Below are 20,350 nucleotides of genomic sequence, written 5' to 3'. Positions count from 1 at the left end.
AATTAAGTAAATGATAAAGGTTCGACTTTTCCAAATGTAAATCCTAACAGATTTTATTATTTTTCAATAATTGTTTCTAGTCTTCCATCATATCTTTGGTGTGATATTTAAAATACCACTGGGTAGTTTGCTGCCGAAGAAATTCCTGTACGTTCCCCTCTGTTCGAGGAACAGACTCATCATCTATGATAAAAGTACTGTTGAAAAGCATAAGCTCATCACCTACGGTCATTCATAATGACCCAGATATACCTTTACTGATGAACACAGGCATGAAACATGGTTGTCTTTTTGTAAAAGTACTTCCTATCTCGTCGTCTACAGTAGTGCATGGTCCTGTGCCGCACTTTAAATCTGAAGCACATCGGATGTAATCCCTAGGCACTTCTACTAGATTTACAAAAGAAACGTAACCCATTCCAGATTCACCATTATACCCTCATAGTGATCAAAATGGCCTGTAGTCATGATTTAGCTTTTTAGCAATGGAGTGATAATTAAGCTCACCTGAAATACAATCACTTGGCAAAAAGCTGTGCGTTAAACAAAGTCCCTCTCTTGTGATTTTATATTCCAGTTCTAGTGCTTTCTCAGAGCTGATCGTTCTGCCCTAAGCGTGCTGGAGGTAGACAGGGCAGGGGTGTGTGTGTCTGTAGTTAGTGATAGACAGTGCAGACTGATGCCACCAGTGAAACATGAGCACCACCAATACGTGCCAGATCTGGTGGCTGGAGCCGATGTAGTTCAGCTGACCTGCAGGAAATAAAACATCACAGTCTGTCAAATATCACTGTCCTCGGTTCAAGCTTGTGTTGTAACTTTGGCCTCGTGTCCTCTGTAAGCTCAGATAGAAAGCTTAAAAACAGATCATTTGTAGATTGTAGATAGCTGACCAATATTATCCCACTCATCATCACAGTGCACTTTTTGCTGAATGTCACAGCATTTTCTCTAACAGAAATTTATTTAATATTTCGTAACAAGTCTCTAGCAGTCAGGAAGTTTTCTGCCACCCGAAGGACACAAGGGAGTTTGCACTTTTTTCAACTGATCTTATTAACACCAACACAGGAGACTTTATACAGTAGCTGAAAATAAACAGCTAAAAACTACATGATGTTCATTAACAAAATAAAACGTTGTAATCTTGAGGACATTGCTGTGGTTAAAGGAATTTTGGGATGTGTTAAGAAGATTATGAAATTCGGGGTGGTAACATTTACATTTCTTACATTTTTATCTCATTTTATACAACTGAGCAATTCAGGGTTAAGGGGCCTTGCTCAGGGGCCCAGCAGTGGCAGCTTGATGGACCTGGGATTCAAACTCACAACCTTCTGATCAGTAATCTAACACCTTAACCACTAAGCTACCACATCTCAAATTATTGAACTTTACAAACTATTTAACTTCTCAATAAATAAATGTCTCTCACCTGGAAAGTAGCGCTCTGGAACTTTAGAGACATAAAAGATGAAGGCAACTACAGCAAGCAAATACATTACAAGCACTCTGGGAATAAAGTCCTGGAAAACAAAAACATGAATTATATATTATTAATGAAATGCTGTGTAGTCAGGAAAACTCTTGATAAAAAAATTCCTTGTAAGTAAATTCTAGAATGTCAATAAAGAAATTCAGAAAGTATTGGCACCCCTGCTGCTGCTACTGCTTACACGTACCTGCACTATTTCTGAGCTGAAACCTCCACTAAGCCAGATCCAGTGGATGGTAGGGATGAGGCCGTAGGCCACTACAGAGCAGAAGATGACTGAGCGCAGCTTCTGCCACTTCTTTGTCAAGTAAAGGGGGTGTATCTGGGCAAAAAACTCCGCTAGTGTCATTGCCAGAACCATAACCAAATACACCTGCCGCCAGTACTGAAAAACATGAGAGAAACAGAAAATGGGGAAAAATAAATAAACAAATGACAAACAGACCACACACAGGACTACTGTACAGTATAGACACACAGTGGCAAAGAATCAAATGTCTTACAGCATTTCAAGGACCATGTTACTGGGTGAACACTAAATGTGTTGAACAGAACACTGTCCAAACTGCTGACCGTTACGGACACCTACGCCATGGCAAACGAGCATATTAGGCTGTTAATGCTAAATTACTTCCATTAGAAGTTCAACTAATTTAATAAGAACGTTTCCATCCATCCAGGCCTGAATAAACTTCCTTTTGGACGTACAGCACAGGACTACAGCCTAAATAAACTTCCTTGATTGCCGGAGAGAGAAAATGATTGTGAGAAAATGCTAGAGAGGGAGAGAGAGAACAGTCTCTCTTTCTCTTGGGGGACTTGGCTGATTGAGTAGTCACCCAAAAAGCAGAGCTAAACACTTGGCAGGGGTAGAGTGGAGATGGCTCACCCACGTGTGTGAATGTCATATGGTGGGGAACAGGAGTGACAGAGCGGGTCCTCGAACATGGCCATCTGCTTTGGGCTGGAGCAGATTTCCGCCGCATTCTGGGGCACAATAAGCCAGCACTTCCAATATGTGGGGGGAGGGAGTGTGCCGTGTGTGTGCGCGTGCAGAGCGGCGTGGCCAATCGCGCGGCCCACCGCAAAGAGCAAGTGGGAGTTGGGGGGTGGGAGGACGAGAGTGAGCAGCCTGCTCAGGATGTTCAAGATCCAAGTTTCTCTAAAAGCTCTGCTCGTCGCTTGCTCGAGACAAAGGATACTCTGTTCACAGCCAAATCTGTTTAGTCAAGTAGTACTTTATAGGAGAAACTCGAAAGAAGAATTTAATGCGACTAACATAGCAGATATTACACACATCATCTATACAACCACTACGTTTACACTATTGCTCTGCTGTAAACTTAGCTGTGAGAAACCATTGCGAAACGTAAAAACCGTATACAGCATCACACACGCGTGTTTTTCTACACAAACGTGTGAACTTTTGCTCTGTATCTGTTGCACAGGTACCGTATGCCCACAACAAAAGCAGGCCGACCATCTGCTACCACACCGCTTTGGGACGATGCTTCTCAGGCCAACTAATTAATCTACCCCAGTCTGAATCTCACCCCACATACACACACATACGCACACACACCGCAGGCACAGTGTAAACACTCATCTTTTCATGTCACTCACATGGGACAGTTTACTTCTGTGTGAATTGGATTCCAGCTAAATGCTAATGACTGAAAGGAACTTCGCAGTAGCACCCTGTTTGCAGGCCGGTTAGACAATGAAGAGAAATTCATCTGATTACATTTTGACTTGCAGGTAAAGCGGCATGCAATGCTTAAAAAAATAGCTGAGCCTGTAAAGGGTTAAGTGACTTGCTCAAGAGTCAAAGGGACTTGAACAATAAACTGTCAATGAGACAAGTCATAGTGTAAGTGATGATAATCAGGGCTGCAAAAAAAAAAAAGTATATTATATATACATACATACATACATTACATACACACTACCAGTCAAAAGTTTGGACACACCTTTTAATTCAGTGTTTTTTGTTTAGGGATTTATTTTGTACATTCTAGAACAATACTGGAGATTTCAAAACTATGAAATAACACACATGGACTTAAGTAATCCATATGTAACGACAACAAACAACAGTCAGTTGTTATTTTAAGACACGAAGGTCAGGTGTTCTGGAATAGTTCTTGCAAGAACAGTATTGTCAAGTGCATTTGCAAAACCCATCAAGCACCATGATGAAACTGGCTCACATGAAGACCATCCCAGTAAAGCAAGACCAAAACTGACCTCTGCTGCAGAGGAGAAGTTCATTTAGAGTGACCAGCCTCAGAAATCACCAATTAACAGCACCTCAGATTAGAGCCGTTATGAAGGCTTTACAGAGCATCAGTAGCAGACATATCTCAATATCAACTGTTCAAAGGACATTATTGTGTATTTCGGCCGCCTTCAGCATTGTTTTACAATGTAGAAAGAAATAAACATCAGGAAAGACCATGGAATTAGAAGATGTGTCCAAACTTTTGACTGGTAGTGTACATTATGATACGTACGTTATTGCAGTAGAAGGCGTAGAAGACACCTGGTACGTAGCATCCCAACGTTCCGATAGAAATCCCCGCATAGTCCAGTGCCATCCAGCGCCGGCTGGTTTTTTCCGAGCGATGACAGCAGAACAGGTGATATCCCACTGAGCACAGCATGCACACCTAAACAAACCAGAGCCCATGTTTATGCCCATGCAGGCCACTTATAAAAATAAAGATATTCAACAGGCCAATTTCATGTTTTCAAACAAGCGCCCACCCAATTGTGATATTCACTTCAATATGGTTCGCCCACAGTTCTGCATTTTCTGAGGTCATTCAATTATGCGATTATCTTAAGCCTACCTAGCATACGCATACTGATGGGTTTTTTTTTTTTTTTCTTTCTCCCTCTGATTATTCTGGCATGATGTTCAAAGTGTATGTTCTGGGAATTAGCAGAGTCTCTAAGCTACATCCTTATGCCTGAGAGTGTAACTGCCAAACTAGGAGGCATCTCGACAACTGAAAATAGAAGTGTGGCACGCTAACAAATACAGGCATTAGATTAGCCGACTTCAAAAGGTGATAAATTGAAAACAAAATGTTGTGCTACTTGGCCATAACATACTTGACATACTGAAAGTAGAAATTCTGAGATACTTGAATTAAACGTATTATATTATATTATATTATATTATATTATATTATATTATATTATATTATATTATATTATATTATATTATATTATATTATATTATATTATATTATATTATATTATATTATATTATATTATATTATAGCCATTATTGCAGAAAAATTACTCTTTGCTGTTTTAGGAAATACTTCTAAATGTATTGATCACAGAGTGAATGTAAACAAGATAATAAATCACACCTGGTAGCAGAAGAGGCTTATAGAGTAGATGACGTAATCCTCCCTGGAGGCTCCGATCATAGGCAGCACAGCTACCATGTCATAAACTCCCAGTGAGAAGAACAGGAAAAACCCCAGCAGGTGACTCCAGATGTTCACAGTCTCATTGGAAAGGATGAAAAGACTAGAAAGAGAACAGGATTGTCAGTACAGCTGGAGGAAGCTGCAAAACTGCACATTTAATTTGGACAGGGTCAAGCCATTTACACTAATCAGGCATAACATTGACTACTAACAGGTAAAGTGAATAACACTGATGATCTCCTCATCAAGAATTTCCTTTTGGAGTCTATCTTATCTTATATCTTATATTATCATGGGACCTGTTAGTGGGTGGGATATATCAGGCAGCAAGTGAACATTTTGATGTGTTAGAAGCAAAAAAAATGGGCAAGAATAAGGATTTGAGTGAGTTTGATGAAGGGCCGAATTGTGATGGCTAGATGACTGGATCAGAGCATCTCCAAAACTGCAGCTCTCGTGGGGTGTTCCCGGTCTGCAGTGGTCAGTATCTGTCAAAAGTATCCTTTAAGTTTTCCTAGTATCCCATGGTGGCCCCAACTCAATGTACAGGACTCAAAGCACCTGCTGCTAACATCTTGGTGCCAGATACCACAGCACACCTTCAGGGATATAGTGGAGTCCATACCTTGAAGGTTCAGGACTGTTTTGGCAGCAAAAGTCGGACCAACACGATATTAGGGAGGCAGTCATAATGTTATGCCTGGTCAGTGTATGTACCTCACCAGCACTAGTTTGCCGACCTGTTTATTTATATATACACACCAATCCAATACAGAGTTTTGGTAGCAGGGTTTAAAACCTTTAAACACTAATGATCAGATTCGATATGATTACCAACCTAATTTACCAACCAAGTTTATGCTGTGAATATTTTAGTTGTTATTAGTAGTTTTGCATATTTTGCCATGCTCCAGTTGGTGTTTTCTGAATGAGCGTCATAGCAGCGCTCCAACACCAAGATTCAGTGACATAGCCAGAACACTGTCCACTGTCGAAATGACACTAAATCATCCACAAGTCACTTTTTAAAGACCCCTAATTTCACCCCATAACCATACATTTTTGTTAGCAACAGCGAAATTGGGCTGCAAATTGTACAGATTGTGTTACCGATATTACAGATACGTTACATAATACAAAAATCATGTTGCAGGAAATTACTGTTTCCTTTCCATAGACCAACATTTCAATTATTGTACCAGTGCTTGTGGATTGATGTTGTGGCTTTGTTGTCAAACTCTGAACATCTCCATTAGCTCTGTCTGAAGCAATAGGAATATGGGGTAGTTGGAGGGGTCACTAATGAGAGTTTAACACAGATCTTTAGGATGCTTCTAGAGGTGGTGCAAAACTTAACTCTAATGTGGACATCCTGTACAACCTTGACGCTCACTGACAACTGATGCTGTAAGAAGCAGTGACACAAAGGGAATGACCTTTGAGACAGAAGAATGTTTTTCAGCTGATAGAGTGCATGGTGTCCATTTAAAAGGTCTCATAACAGGGACCAGGTGAATAACAGACAGCTCTTTGTAGAGCGTACGTCACTCTTCCCAAACACACAGAGGGCTGTGGTAACTGCTTCCTTTTGTTCATGTAACCTCTTCAACGTGTAGAAAACTGAATTCCATCTGGTCTCCGCTGAATGGATCAGTTTATGTTCTGCCGCCTTCAGTTGCTTTTGTATCTGTTCCAGCTTCTCTGTGGTTTATGAATGCATATAGAGTGCATCTTTGACCACAAGTTGAAACTGTGGTCAAAATATGCCGCACTTATGCAGTGCAGAAACCATGCCCATTGTAGCATCAGTGTCTGTGATAATTGCAGGTGACTTCTGATTTGTCCTTTTATTCAGAAACACTATATTGCCAAACGTTTTGGGACAAAATGAATTAGCACGGAGACTGCGAGTCAGGCCTTTTCGTCCAACATCAGTGCCTGACCTCACAAATGCACTTCTAGAGGAATGGTCAAAAATGCCAATAAACACACTCCTAAACTCCTAGCTGCAAAGGGCGGGCCAACACCATATTACATTCATGTGCATGTAAAGGCAGACATCCCAGTTTTGACCTGGCTCGCAGTCTCCGCTCAAATTCATCCCAAAGGTGTTCTATGAGGTTGAGGTCAGGACTCTGTGCAGGTCAGTCAAGTTCCTCAACCCCAAACTTAATGGATCTTGCTTTGTGCACTGGTGAAACAGGAACGGGCCATCCCTAAACTGTTCCCAAAGTTGTCTAAAATGTCTTGGTATGCTGAAGCATTAAGATTTCCTTTCACTGGATCTAATGGGTCAAGCCCAACCCCTGAATTCAATGATTTGGAGGGGTGTTCCAAAACTTTTGGCAATATAGTGCATTCTTTTCAGCTCCACACTAATATTGTCAGCTATGTTCTGTGCAACTGCCAGTTGTCAATAAAATGACAGTGCAGTCAAATATGTTTCTGTGGACCTTGAGGTCGACATGTCCGTCATGATCACATGGTTTGCATGTTGCAATTTTGCCATGACTTTGCCTTTACAGCCAGCATACATTTTGCAACTGTTTGACACTAGGGTTTTGATAATGTGGATCAAGATTATTGACGAATACAATAAAACCAGTCTTCTACAACTGAGATTGGCTGGAGGTCCCTCACAATAATCTCTCCTACGTGTTATTTTTGATGCTCCTTGTAAGTCATCTATTAAATATAACACATATGTATGTCCTAAAAAGCGGTGCTGAAGGTAGACAAAAAATTATAATGGTGGTAAAACTCTCTAGAAGGTATTACTTGATGTTTAAACTTTGTATAAAAAAAATAACGTATAAATTATTTCAGAAGATGGGGGTCATGTCTGTGTTACCTTCTCTGTTCAACTTATTTCTTTAGGGTGTGTGACTTGAAATATTATTCATCATATTTGAGGTACTGCCTAAATCGAAGCGACACTGTCCGTACTCACAGCTCTGGAGCTCAGGTTACGTCCATGTTCTCCTTTCACTGTGCAGTTCTTCTGACATCTTTCTATCAGATCCAGCATTAACTTCTTCAGCAATTTGAGCAACAGTAGCTGGTCTGATGGATCGGATCTCACGGGCCAGCCTTCGCTTCCCACATGCGTCAATGAGCCATGACCCTGTCACCCGTTTACCACTTTTACCTTCCTTGGACCACTTTTGATAGATACTGACCACTGCAGACCGGGAACACCCCACAAGAGCCGGCGTTTTGGAAATCCAGTCGTCAATCACGCTTGCCCATTTTTCCTGCTTCTAACACATCAACTTTGAGGACTTGCTGCCTAATATATCCCACCCACTAACAGGGGCCATGATGAGGAGATCATCAGTGTTATTCCATGTTCTCCTTGTGTGTGTGTTCTTCCAGGCTCTCAAGTTTCCACTCATAACAAGCTGGGAAGTGCCTACACTACATTTCCCTTTAGTCGTGAATGATCTAACACCACCCTGGCCCTCAAAATGAATGAATAAATACATGGACACATAATATAGAGCAGTATCTGATCACTTACCTTTTAATACACAGCCTAGAGGTGAGGTAAGCTCTGTAGCCGTCAGTGATGTATGGATTTTCCCTCAGAAAGCCTGGTACTTGCTCATAAGTGTACAGTCTGATTCCTCTGGGCACAAGGACAGGCCAGTACTGATAACTGCCCAGCTCTATGTACTGGGTATTCTTCAGCACTTTCGCCGAAGGCATCTTGTATAAACACGGTTACTCTACATGGAGCTGGAACACATGTTTAAGTTTAGATTAGACAGTCCATATGATTTAGACGTAGACAGCTAGTTAACGTAGAGCTAGCATAACTAGGTACAATCCCTACCGAGCATTTATTTATTTATAGTGCTCTGACTTAACAGGATAACAACTACTCACAAACCCGGAATGGTTAATGGTTATAACTAACATTAAAACCCAGACCAGATATGTCGTGTTTGCTAAGGCATCAATAAAATCCTCCTTCTCATTTACGGCTAGTGTCTTGTAATGCTAAGTGAGCTAACGCTAGTGTGTCTTAACATTTTTAGGAAATAAACACAAACACGAGTTTATCTATTGTCTAAGGTAAACACTCAGTTTACAGGGTTAATCCAACACTATAACCAGTAAACCGCTGTACTAGCTTGCTAATTAGCGAGAGCTAGCATTTGAGGAGGGCAAGGTTTTTGTTGACAGAAAACAAAACATGCTCGCTTTTTATCATTTGTTTACTTACCACTGAATTATCTAAATGTTTGTACCAAGCAAGTCCATGTGTAAATATCAGCGCGTAGCTCATTAATACCGACCTAACCCCTACCCTTACCGGTAGCTAATCTGAACATTGCCCGCAATTCAGCTGTGAAGTCGCTAGCTAAAGAGCTAACTCAGCTGTGGGAGAGTAGAGCAGGCTAAACCACTGACCTGGATGTGACTATACACAGAATACACTGAATGAATGAACACAACTGCTCTATAATTTCATTTTTTTTTGTGCATAAAGTAAACTGTTATTATTATTATTATTTTTTTATGACCAAATGTTTGTGGACACGTGACTATCACACCCATATGTGCTTGCTGAACATCTCGTATCAGATCTAGTCCCTCATTTGCTGTTATAATTACCTCCACTATTCTGGGAGCTGGAATAGTGAACACCAATGGCTTCAACATCATACATGTGCAAAAGTATGCGGACACCTGGCCATCACACCTATATACACGGTGACCACCTGCTTAATATTGTGTTGGTCGTCCTTTTGCTGCCAAAACAACCCTGATCCTGTCATGCACTGTGTATTCTGACACCTTTTTTATCAGAACCAGCATTAACGTCTTCAGCAGTTTGAGCAACAGTAGCTGGTCTGATGGATCGGATCACACGGGCCAGCCTTCGCTTCCCACGTGCATCAATGAGCCTTGGTCACTCATGACCCTGTCACCCGTTCACCACTTTTCTTTCCTTGGACCACTTTTGATAGATACTGACCACTGCAGACTGGGAACACCCCACAAGAGCTGCAGATTTGGAGATGCTCTGATCCAGTCGTGTAGCCGTCACATTTTGGCCCTTGTCAAACTCACTCAATTCCTTACACTTGCCCATTTTTCCTGCTTCTAACACATCAACACTGAGGACAAAATGTTCACTTGCTGCCTAATTTATCCCACCCACTAACAGGGGCCATGATGAGGGGATAATCAGTGTTATTCACTAAACCTCTCAGTGCTCATAATGTTATGCCGGATCAGTGTGGCTTCCTTAAACTGTTGCCACAATGCTGGAAGCCCACAATTGTATAAGATGTCTTTAACAGCAATTCTCCTTCACTGTATCTAAGAAGCTTAAACATGTTATAGCATGACAATGCCCCGTGCACAAAACCATGAAGACATAGTTTGCTATGGCTCTTCTAACAATAAAATGTGATACCATATGATGTGGATTACTGAATTCTTAATAGAGTGTTCCAACATTTGACCATACCACTGAAACTGTGATGATAGATTTAGTAGCCTCTGATAAATATGTGCTCCAAATGCGGGGTAGGTCTACGGTCTACAATTGTAAAATACAATCTGTATTTTGTAGATTTTAATAATAATAATAATAATAATAATAATAATAATAAAAATAATAATAATAATACATGTATAATCAAATATAATTGATAATTATTTATTTATAATAAACTATAATTGACTATAATCTATTTATGATTGTATTTCAGTTCTTGCTCATTACCTCTCATATTCTAAAGCAGGGATATTACATTGAAGGTTGTGAAAGTTCCAGATAAACAGCTAACATGACTAATTGGCATTAATGCTTAGCCATTAATGATTAGTTCATGTCTATATAGTTTCTCACTCAGCTGCAGTAACATCCTGTGGATCAGCAGCCTGTTCCTGAAGTGCTCAGCATGAAGGGTGGAAGTACATCCTGGATGGGATGCCAGTTCATCATAGGTCATGATGCATACACAGCATTCACCACTAGGGACAATTTATTTTAGCCAGTTCTTGATCATATCTGCCTGTGATATTTTAACAAACAGCAAAATATAAACAAATGATTCAATTTAAACCAACTCGTACCAGGATAAAGCCATTGCTTTATGATGAATAAATGACTGTGATAAGTATACTGCACAAGCAACCCGTACATTAATGAATGTGGCTTTCCTTTGACCAGCTAGCAAAAAACCTTAATGTTGTAGTGAAAGTTCCTTTATTTCACATTCTTTGATTTCACTCTACAGCCTAATAAGGTTTTGTTTAAAAAGCTACGTTCAAATATAGTGCAAAAACAGTAAAATGTGAGTAGTTGAAAGTTCTTAAAATGTCCAAATAACCAAGCCAAGAAAAATATACAAAAATTGCATTTAGGTGGAACATTACAGTACTTGTATTGCATAACTTCCTACCACAGGGAGATGGTCATAAATTTGGCTCTCACAGACAAAAAAAACCTTTTTCTGTACTATTCTTTTAATTGCGGCAGGAAAAGGGCCAGAACAGGACCAATTTATCTTTTGTTAACTGACATGAAACAATTGCTTACCACTTAATGACTTCACACTCTACTGTGGTGCAAGTTTTCTCTGCTTCTTTTGGATGTCTATCCGCATGCTCAACAATGTTCTCAACGCTCTGGGACAGAACAAATAAACACAATACATAAATCAAATACATTTCGTGATGTTATATTGCCAACTGGCAAGAACTGCACACCAAATACAGATATAAAACCTGTCCTGTGCTCAGGTTTAACGGTCCTTTCTACACAATTCCCACCGAAATGGTGCATCTGATTATTCCAGGGAATTTTTCAGTTAAGGCCCTGCAACAGTATCACAAGCAATTATCAGCAAATATGCTCTAGATTTAATGAATTTGTGATTTGATTTTCTCAAGTAAAGTCCTTAGGGGAAAGCAGTAAGCTTCTTATATGACTGGAGTAAGCTTCTTAAAAGACTAGAGTGAGTGTCATCATGAGATTTCTTCTTGCTTTCAGTTTCCTTCCAAGCAAGGTGAGAGTGTGTGTGCTTAGTGACTCTAATGGACTGGTGTCCTGTATTCCCATCTCCTGCCCAAGATCCCAAAGAATAAAGATTCACAGTCACTCTAATGGTTACACCATATAGCCAAAAGTATGTGGACATCTGACAATACACAAGTGTCTAGAATGTCTTTGTATGCTTTTGCATTAAGAGGCACAGACCTGTTCCAGCATGACAGTGCCCTATGCACAGTGTGAGATTCATTAAGACATAGTTTACAACATTTTTTTGGACATATATTATATGTAAAAGAAGTAGAATCCTTCACTGTGGTGAAGGGTTTGAGTGCTATTGTGCAAATTGTACAGGGAGATATTTGTGTATGCCTGAAATCTGTCCTAGAAAGCATTGAGGGATACTTTCAGTCTGAACTACACTGTACCCACAGCATAAAACATAAACATCGAAAGAAATATCCTGTATGTTCTTTTCCACAAAGGTGGTTATAACTAGTAACAAGCAACACACAGGACAGTATCACCCCATCACCCCTGTCTCGTGCGATTACAAACCTCTGAATTGAGAGTCTTCAGTCAACACAGGTTTCTACCAAGATATATTTATTCCACAAATGTCTCAGGTGGAAGTGCCTATGATCCACCTCATAGGCAAAATCACACATAGCCTTCCCTCAGCTTTTACACCCAAGATAATTGCCTTCTCAAGTGGGAGTGTGTTCTTCATTAACACTCCTAATTCACCTTTCAGCACATTGCTCTTCAACAGGCTGTCAAATGCTCTGCCAAGACAATTTGCCCAACTCAGGCAGTTCCATCATGGCAGCTACAGAGTGCTATCACAATTTTTCTTCCAGTGTCTTTGGCCTGAGGATCAGTCTAGAAACATGTCGGTGTGGTTAACAGTTTCAAATCATGATTGAGAACTCAAAGAGAACAGCTAACCTTCTAGTGGAAACTGTACATGATAATGATCTAGTATACTATTATTAATCACCTCATGACGCCATCATAACAACATAACACCATGCATGCAAGCAGGTATACACAATACCACTAGCTCTATCAGTTTATATCCATATATTGTGGATGTGTCCTGAATCAGAGGGTTTAAAAGAAACACTGGAAAACCCTAGAGGTAGAGGAAGCATGGTTTGTGAATTAAGCTTAAGCTACATCACTCAAGTCTATACCTGATCACAGTTTTACATCTACAGATGTAATCCTACTCATACAGTTTTTGTACCTTCCTGAACTATTTTCTAACAATTCGAATTGACTCTATTTCTCTTAATGTAAACACAATAATTTAATTGGCCTAATTTACAGTACTGTAATCTAGTGATCCGAAATCCTAGCGATTGTCCAGAAATGATCCTATAGGTGTGTAAAACACCCTAAGGATGAACAAGTGCATACTGTGAATGAATTTGGTCTTTCTTGGTCCTGTGAACTTCATACCTGACCCTCATATAAGTATACATCTTCTCTCAAGCAGTACCCCTGTAAAAACACAACAACAACCATGTGTGTCTATTTATATCTCTATTTGAATATATTAATTCCAGATAATATATTTGTATTTGGTACATCACAAATAGATAACCAGATAAAATGGTTTACGCGTAATTGTTTAAAAGTTAAAACTAGTCCTGTCAATTAAAAAGCTACTTGTTTCTCAGCTAAACTTTATTCATGAACGCTACATCCTGATACATTATACCCCCCTCCGACATTTACCCTTTTAGTCCAAGCTACTTTGTAAAAATCCTTTGGTTCTGATTATGATAAGGAATCCCTCCATGTCATGACAGCAACCTCTGCAAGGCCACCTCCAGACACAGCAGAGAGCAGCATAAAGTCATGCTGAGAAACACCACAAAAAAAGCTGTCCAGCCTGGCAGTAGCCACCACCATCCCCCCAAACTCTCGTCAGCTTTATTTATAATCTCCGCCATGAGACATCTGCTGTGGCCGAGCCTCAGTTTGCGCAAAGGTTGTGTCAACGGTTTCATTGCAACTTGTTCCGAAGTCTGGCTCATCGTCATGAGACGCTCCAATAGGATGGGTGTCATGGCCGATCCCATTCCCTACTGTCTGATCGCTACGATATGGAGGACAGAGAGAGGCTTCAAGGCGCGAGTAGCTTGGCTTGCTGTTTACTCGATCTGAATGCTTTTGTTTGTTTGGTGTCTGGAGTCTGGTCACAGGTTTATTTTTGGGACGGCTGACACGTTAGGGCAGATCAGGAGCTGGAGGATATGTTCTGCTCTGACGCTGCTTTCTTAGCCTAGCATAGCAGCAGGAGGTCAAACAATAGTCTTGATGCAAAATAACAAAGGCAGTTTTTTTGGCTTATTTTTATTTATTTATTTATTTTTTTATAATCTCTGTGACAATAGGACAGTAAAATACCATCTGAACTGATTTGATGAAATTTGGGTCCCATCCAGTGTGGATTTCCTCTTCAGCGGCAGATTCCTAAAAACAACAACCATCATAAAACATGTTTTATGAATTAAAGAATGAATGAATTTTCTTTTTGCTTTGATTCTTAGTGGATGTGTAATCTTATCCCAAAACACAGAAACTAGTTGAAAATGGATGATCTAATTCCCTGAGAAATCCTCAGGCAAGTAAAAATGATCTTTATGGTTACTTTATAGCTAATATTATTCTAAGTTTTATTTAAGTTTAAAATGAAGTGTGTGTGAGGTCCTTCAGTCTGCATTTTATTGGTCATTATTTGATCACAGTGATTCAACAGACATTCAGTACAGATTTCCAAAATCTTCATAATATTGTTTAGACCGAAATTCCTGTTTTTCCTTCCACCAAGATGTATGGTCACTAAATTTTCAGAACCAGGAAGCAGGAAGATTATGACCAATAGTTAGCACTATGCAGCGAGAACTTGCCTCAATTAACACGGGTCAGTAGTATAATCGGCACCAGAGTATTAGTAGTACTGTATAACTAGCTCTAGAATATTAGTGGTATAACTGGCACAAAAATATTAGGGGTATAAACAGTACTAAAGTATTAGTAATATAATGAGTACTAGAGTATTAGTAGTATAACTAGCTCTAGAGCATTAGTGGTATAATGGACAGTAAAGTTTTAGTAGTATAATCAGTGCTGGAGCATTAGTATTATAGTAAGTACTAAAGTATTAGTCATATAATGAGTACGAGAGTACTAGAAGTATAATAAGTACTAGAATATTAGTAGTATAATAAGTGCTAGAGTATTAGTAATATATCTAGCTCTAGAATATTAGAGGTGTAAGTGGCACTAAGGTATTAGTAGTGTAATAAGTCCATAGGTATTAGTAGTAAGAGTACTAGAGTATTAGTAGCAAATTTAGAGCTAAACTATTAATAGCATAATTTGCAATAGAGTATTAGAAGTATATTTACTATTAAAATATTAGTAGTATACTTGGCACTAGAGTATTAGTAGTAATAACATTAATAACACATTTGACACTAGACACATAGACACAGAGTTTTCTAATAAATGTAGCTGGTCCTATTTTCCAAATTAGAAGCAAATAAATCTCAGTGAACAGTAGATGTTTTCTTTGCATTGTAATATAAGTGTCTTGAAAGGCACCCATAAATAAAACACAATATTACGCAATCGGTAGCATGATGTAAACACAGCTTTAAAAACATTATACACAATATATATATTTTTTAATCACATTATAAATATGACTGATAAATAGTGGTGTTCATGGGAAAATATGTACTGAAATAACTATAAGCAGAGAGGAGGATGAGGACATGTTCTGTCATCTGTCCTGTAGATGTCACTCTGCAGCCATTATCTGCTTTTTCCCCTGGATAAGCACAGGAGGTTTGTAAGGACTGGGTAGTAATGGAAGTATAAAATATAACCTACTGCAGATGAAGGGTCTACAAGTCATGCGTAAGATGTAATCAGGGCTATATTGAAAGGTCTAAACGTCTTCGATTCTTCAGGGTTGGATGACATATAATGATAATAATTTGATAATTATTCTTATTTGTAAATCTGGACAGCAAACACTAGCAATAACTCCTTACATTTAAAAGTAAAGCCAGGCATGAAATTTGTGTCATAAGACCTTCTTTTTAACGATTCATCCATGAACAAGTGTTATAAATGTCTATAAACTATTTTCCTATAAATATCTTAATAATAATGACAGTTAATGCTTGTTAAAATAAGCTTTTTTTTTAATTATAACTGTGTATTTAGGTCAATTTAGAATTTACAGCATTGTCTGTCTCTCTGTCTATCTATCCAGGCATATATATTGTTTGCCCTATTGTTATTTGTTAATAGGATGTACATAATGTGTGTTATCCACTAGATGGTACTATAACAACTCTTTCTGTTACCAGCTCCTTCTGTCACCTCTACTCTCTTCACATACTTGCACACTTTCCTTTGCACTCTTAAAATATGTTTTTCAAACTAATAAATATTGTAAAGATATTGTCGAATGGGGATCACCCCCCCAAAAAATTAATATATTAATTACGATATAAAAAGACAAAAGTGACTGATGGATTAAAAACCTGACAAAAAAAAAGACCGATAGACAAGGAGAGAGTCGGCCATTAAACCTGAACCTATAAATCTACATTTTTTTGTGTCATGTTGATGTATCAGCACTTACAGGACTTTTGCAAGACTTTTTGCAAGGACTTTTAAAGTACAGCCTGTATAAGACCATCGGTACAACTAGTTGAATGAGTGATATTCATGACACAATCATTGTTAATTTTAATGAAGAACTATATAAGCATATTGTCTTCTTGGTTTGAGCGCCTGATTTATCCACATGGTAGAGACTATAACTTATATAAAACAAGTGATTACAGAGTTGTACAATCTTCTAAAATATTGAAATCTTCTTTTCTTTATGGTGCGAAATGCTGACTGCTGAATGAACCGCTGTCATTTTGTAATGAAGTATTATGTCTACATAATTAACTTATTAATTTTTATACATCATGGGCAGCTGCTTCTTGGATTTGTTTCTGGTCCTCTAGTAGAAATGTAAGCCTTCCAGCACTTTTATTACTCTGTACACTGTTATAACTGCAGCTTTCGAGCTAAAAGCATCTGAACAGATTAAAAAATATAAATGTTACCTGTTTAAATCCACACACTCCACCATTCAATTTGGCTATGAGACATTCTTGTCCAAATACAGTGATCTCCTCGACAATATTTGCACCTGGCTCCAGTACTATAATTCTCTAAAGAACGTTCAGCTCTCAGAGAAACCCAAGACAGCACAAGGGACTTACCTTAGGCTAGAAAACAAGGGAAAGGAGAAGTCCGCCTTGATGCGTGGTGCTTTCTCAAGGTCAGGGCTGGGGGATCTGTGAATGGGTGAACTAGGCTAGAAGGGGAGAACTAATGAGATTTTCATTCTCTCCTTCTCTCCGTCACTGTGGCATCACCTTGCAGGCCCTGTCAATCCACAACCTTTCATCATCCCTGAAAAGGACGGCGAGTGGAGGTGGGAAAAATGAGAGAAAGGGATAAAAACTGTTTATTTTTTAACAGGACAGTTAATCTATTTGGACTGGGTGTAAAAGGACATTTGCATGGAGACGCTTTGGTGATAACGGTGAGGTTGTGACACCCCCCGCTGAATATGCTGAGCTCTCTCTAACCTCTCATCAAACACCATGATCTTTATGGACTGTATCATATTGTGCCGTAATGTGCTTTATTGTCCACAGAATAAGCTTTTCTTAAAAGTAATTGGAAAGCTGGAAATGGCTGCTATCGGCTGATTTTTAAATACATTATTTCTGAAATGTGGCCTGGGTAATGACCCTGTCGGTGTAAAACGTAAGATTTATCTTGGCAGAGGAAATTGATCCATTTCACCTTTGTCTAATGGAAATTTTTATCAGGGATTATCTGTTTATGTAAATGAGCGTTGCCCCGGAACAGGGAAATAAAAGGAACTTGAGGGGGCAGTTAATCTAACACTTGACACGTCAATGTGGACATAATGCATACAGAGTACTCTCTCTCTCTCTCTCTCTCTCTCTCTCTCTCTCTCTCTCTCTCTCTCTCTCTCTCTGTCTGTCTGTCTCTGGGGGTTGGTTTGACTATTGCAAGCTCAACTAAATCTACAGCTTCATTAGCATATAAAGAAAATGTGTAATTGCCACCAGCACTAATAGAGATGTTACATAGCTGTGAGTACGGGAAAAAAAAAATCCCTTGGCCTTTTCTTTGAAATCATATTTTGCTAATATTTTGTCATAGACTGTACATATGTCATGTCTAGTGTTTATCCTTATGCAAGCAGACAGCCCATGTGCACTGTAGAACCTTTGGGTGTAAATTCTTGCTGAGGCTCCATACATCTTCAAATACGTTTTACTTATTCAGTGACCTTTTAGACCTCAGGCCTCTTCAAACCTCACAAAATGTCATACAGCATAAACATTTGCAGATCTATAGCTCAGCCTCAAGCATCATAGCCCATGTTGTGGGCAATCTATCCTTTCACTTGAAAGGCTTTTATGTGGTAGCTGTCGAGTGTTTGACAGAGTAGTCACTCAGAGAAAGGCAGTGAGGATTGACAAGGCCCTGTGTTTGTGTTTGCGGCATGTTTTGAAGATGGTGGATGGTTTGGGGTTTTAGGTGATGGATCTTCCTTGTTGAGTTAGAAGGAACGACTTGTTGTAGTAGAAGGAATGACTATGGATAGCATTGTGGGATGATTTACGCTAATGTTCCTGATGACCAGTAGAATGGGTGATAGATATGTGACAAAAATGAAAAATAATAACCAGAATAGGATTATACAAACAAAATTGTAAATGTTGAAGCAACTTTGATTACATTCTACTTAACGGTACTTACCCAGATCCCCTTTTTTATGTTTTGTTGCATACATTTAAAACCTTCGTTATTCATGACCATAGAGAGAGAACACAAAAGAGACAGATAGATAGCTACTGAACTGTCAGATAATATATATTATTAAACTGTATTAGAACTTTACACTGAAGTTCCCTTAACTAGCAGCAGTTGACCCAGAAATTATAATTAACATTAATAAGTTAGCATTCATATTTGTTTAAATATTAACAAAATATTTCTATAAGTGAATCATTTATTTGGTATGTTCCTAAATGTAGATCCTACTGAACGACCCAACCATGTTCATTAAGGCTCACATTGCCGCATGTGGGCTTTATTTTACTTATTAAAGGAATAATGTGGTGTAATAAGGTGTCGTTTATTTGCCTTGTATGGTTTAGCATTAAAAATCAGTGCATACAGCATATCAATAAAGCGTTTTCTTGTATCAGTGCAGCATATTAATGACTACCATCAGTGATTTAGCAGGTTTACTGGGACCACCGAATTGGGACCACCCATCTTAAATGATGATCAAAGGGTGTCAGAATATCACCACTTAAATAGAAACCACCATCATTCACCTGTACATGTAAACAGACAATAATGGGAATGAATAATGTTAATTGTCTGCAAATGTAGGCCAGAGAGAGGCCTTTGTGGGCCCGCTGTCTTAAACACACTTTTGATAACAGAGAGCTAAAACCTAGGGAATTGGCTTTGAAGGCTGGAACTGACTAAATGCTAAATGCACAATATGAATAAGTTAGGAACTAGCGGAATGAGCATGTGTGAGGTGTAATTTTAATTCATGAACGAAACTCCATGTCCATGTGTTTTATGGGCAGCTGCCACACGATGTACTATAACATTGTGCCGCTGTATGCATATGCTGCATCAGTGTAGTAGAATGTTAATGGATTCTGGGATACATATTGTGGAAATATGTCAATACATTTACCGAAACCCAGAACAACTCTTTGTGACCATTTTATTCCCAACATTATTTTAAGATATTCGTTTCTTATTTTGACTTCTGTACCATGTCAAGTTCAAATAGACAAAATCTGCAAAGAATTTTGTCACTATAAGGGTAAGGTGTGAAACTTTTGACCGTATCTGAGCACGTTTAAGTGAATATCCAATCATATGTTAACTGAATTCCACTGAAGGCAAGACTGATTTGTGTACTATTTGGAAAACTGCAAAAAGAATACAAATTATAAGCTAATATTCAATGAACTACTCTTGGAAATCGGATGTCTTTTTTTTTTCCAGGAAAATAAACACATAAATGTATATTAGTATAGAATTTCAATATTTATACATACAGATTATTAGGAAATTAATTGTCTCAAATTCAGTTTTGGTTCCAATTCATGAGAGAAAAAAAGTCATTAAATCCATGCATAACACTACTCAGCCAAAGTTCTCCCACACCTCCCCAGTGCTGTGCTCCCTCCACTGGTAGCTCATCAAATTTAACACACTGATTCTTGCCTACAA

General features: G+C 38.8%; 1 protein-coding gene and 1 long non-coding RNA gene across 2 annotated transcripts; both read right to left on the bottom strand.

The window, feature by feature from the left end:
* Nucleotides 1-298: 298 nt before the first annotated feature.
* On the bottom strand, nt 299-9,362 carry paqr3a (progestin and adipoQ receptor family member IIIa). The gene is made up of 7 exons (XM_058374527.1): nt 9,170-9,362; nt 8,462-8,679; nt 4,879-5,041; nt 4,009-4,164; nt 1,683-1,880; nt 1,436-1,526; nt 299-753 (listed from the first exon to the last, which is right to left on the bottom strand). The coding sequence occupies exons 2-7, from the start codon at nt 8,647-8,649 to the stop codon at nt 611-613; spliced, it is 939 nt and encodes a 312-aa protein (XP_058230510.1). The 5' UTR covers nt 8,650-8,679; nt 9,170-9,362; the 3' UTR covers nt 299-610.
* Nucleotides 9,363-11,331: 1,969 nt separating this feature from the next.
* LOC131343620 (uncharacterized) lies at nt 11,332-17,292 on the bottom strand. Its single transcript, XR_009203156.1, has 3 exons — nt 17,104-17,292; nt 14,372-14,437; nt 11,332-11,589 (listed from the first exon to the last, which is right to left on the bottom strand). It is a non-coding gene; the product is annotated as an uncharacterized LOC131343620 (long non-coding RNA).
* Between the last annotated feature and the right edge of the window lie 3,058 nt (nt 17,293-20,350).

The sequence above is a fragment of the Hemibagrus wyckioides genome, linkage group LG22 (assembly GCF_019097595.1).
Source record: "Hemibagrus wyckioides isolate EC202008001 linkage group LG22, SWU_Hwy_1.0, whole genome shotgun sequence".
Taxonomy (NCBI): Eukaryota; Metazoa; Chordata; class Actinopteri; order Siluriformes; family Bagridae; genus Hemibagrus; species Hemibagrus wyckioides.
This window is presented reverse-complemented; position numbering and strand designations above follow the sequence as displayed.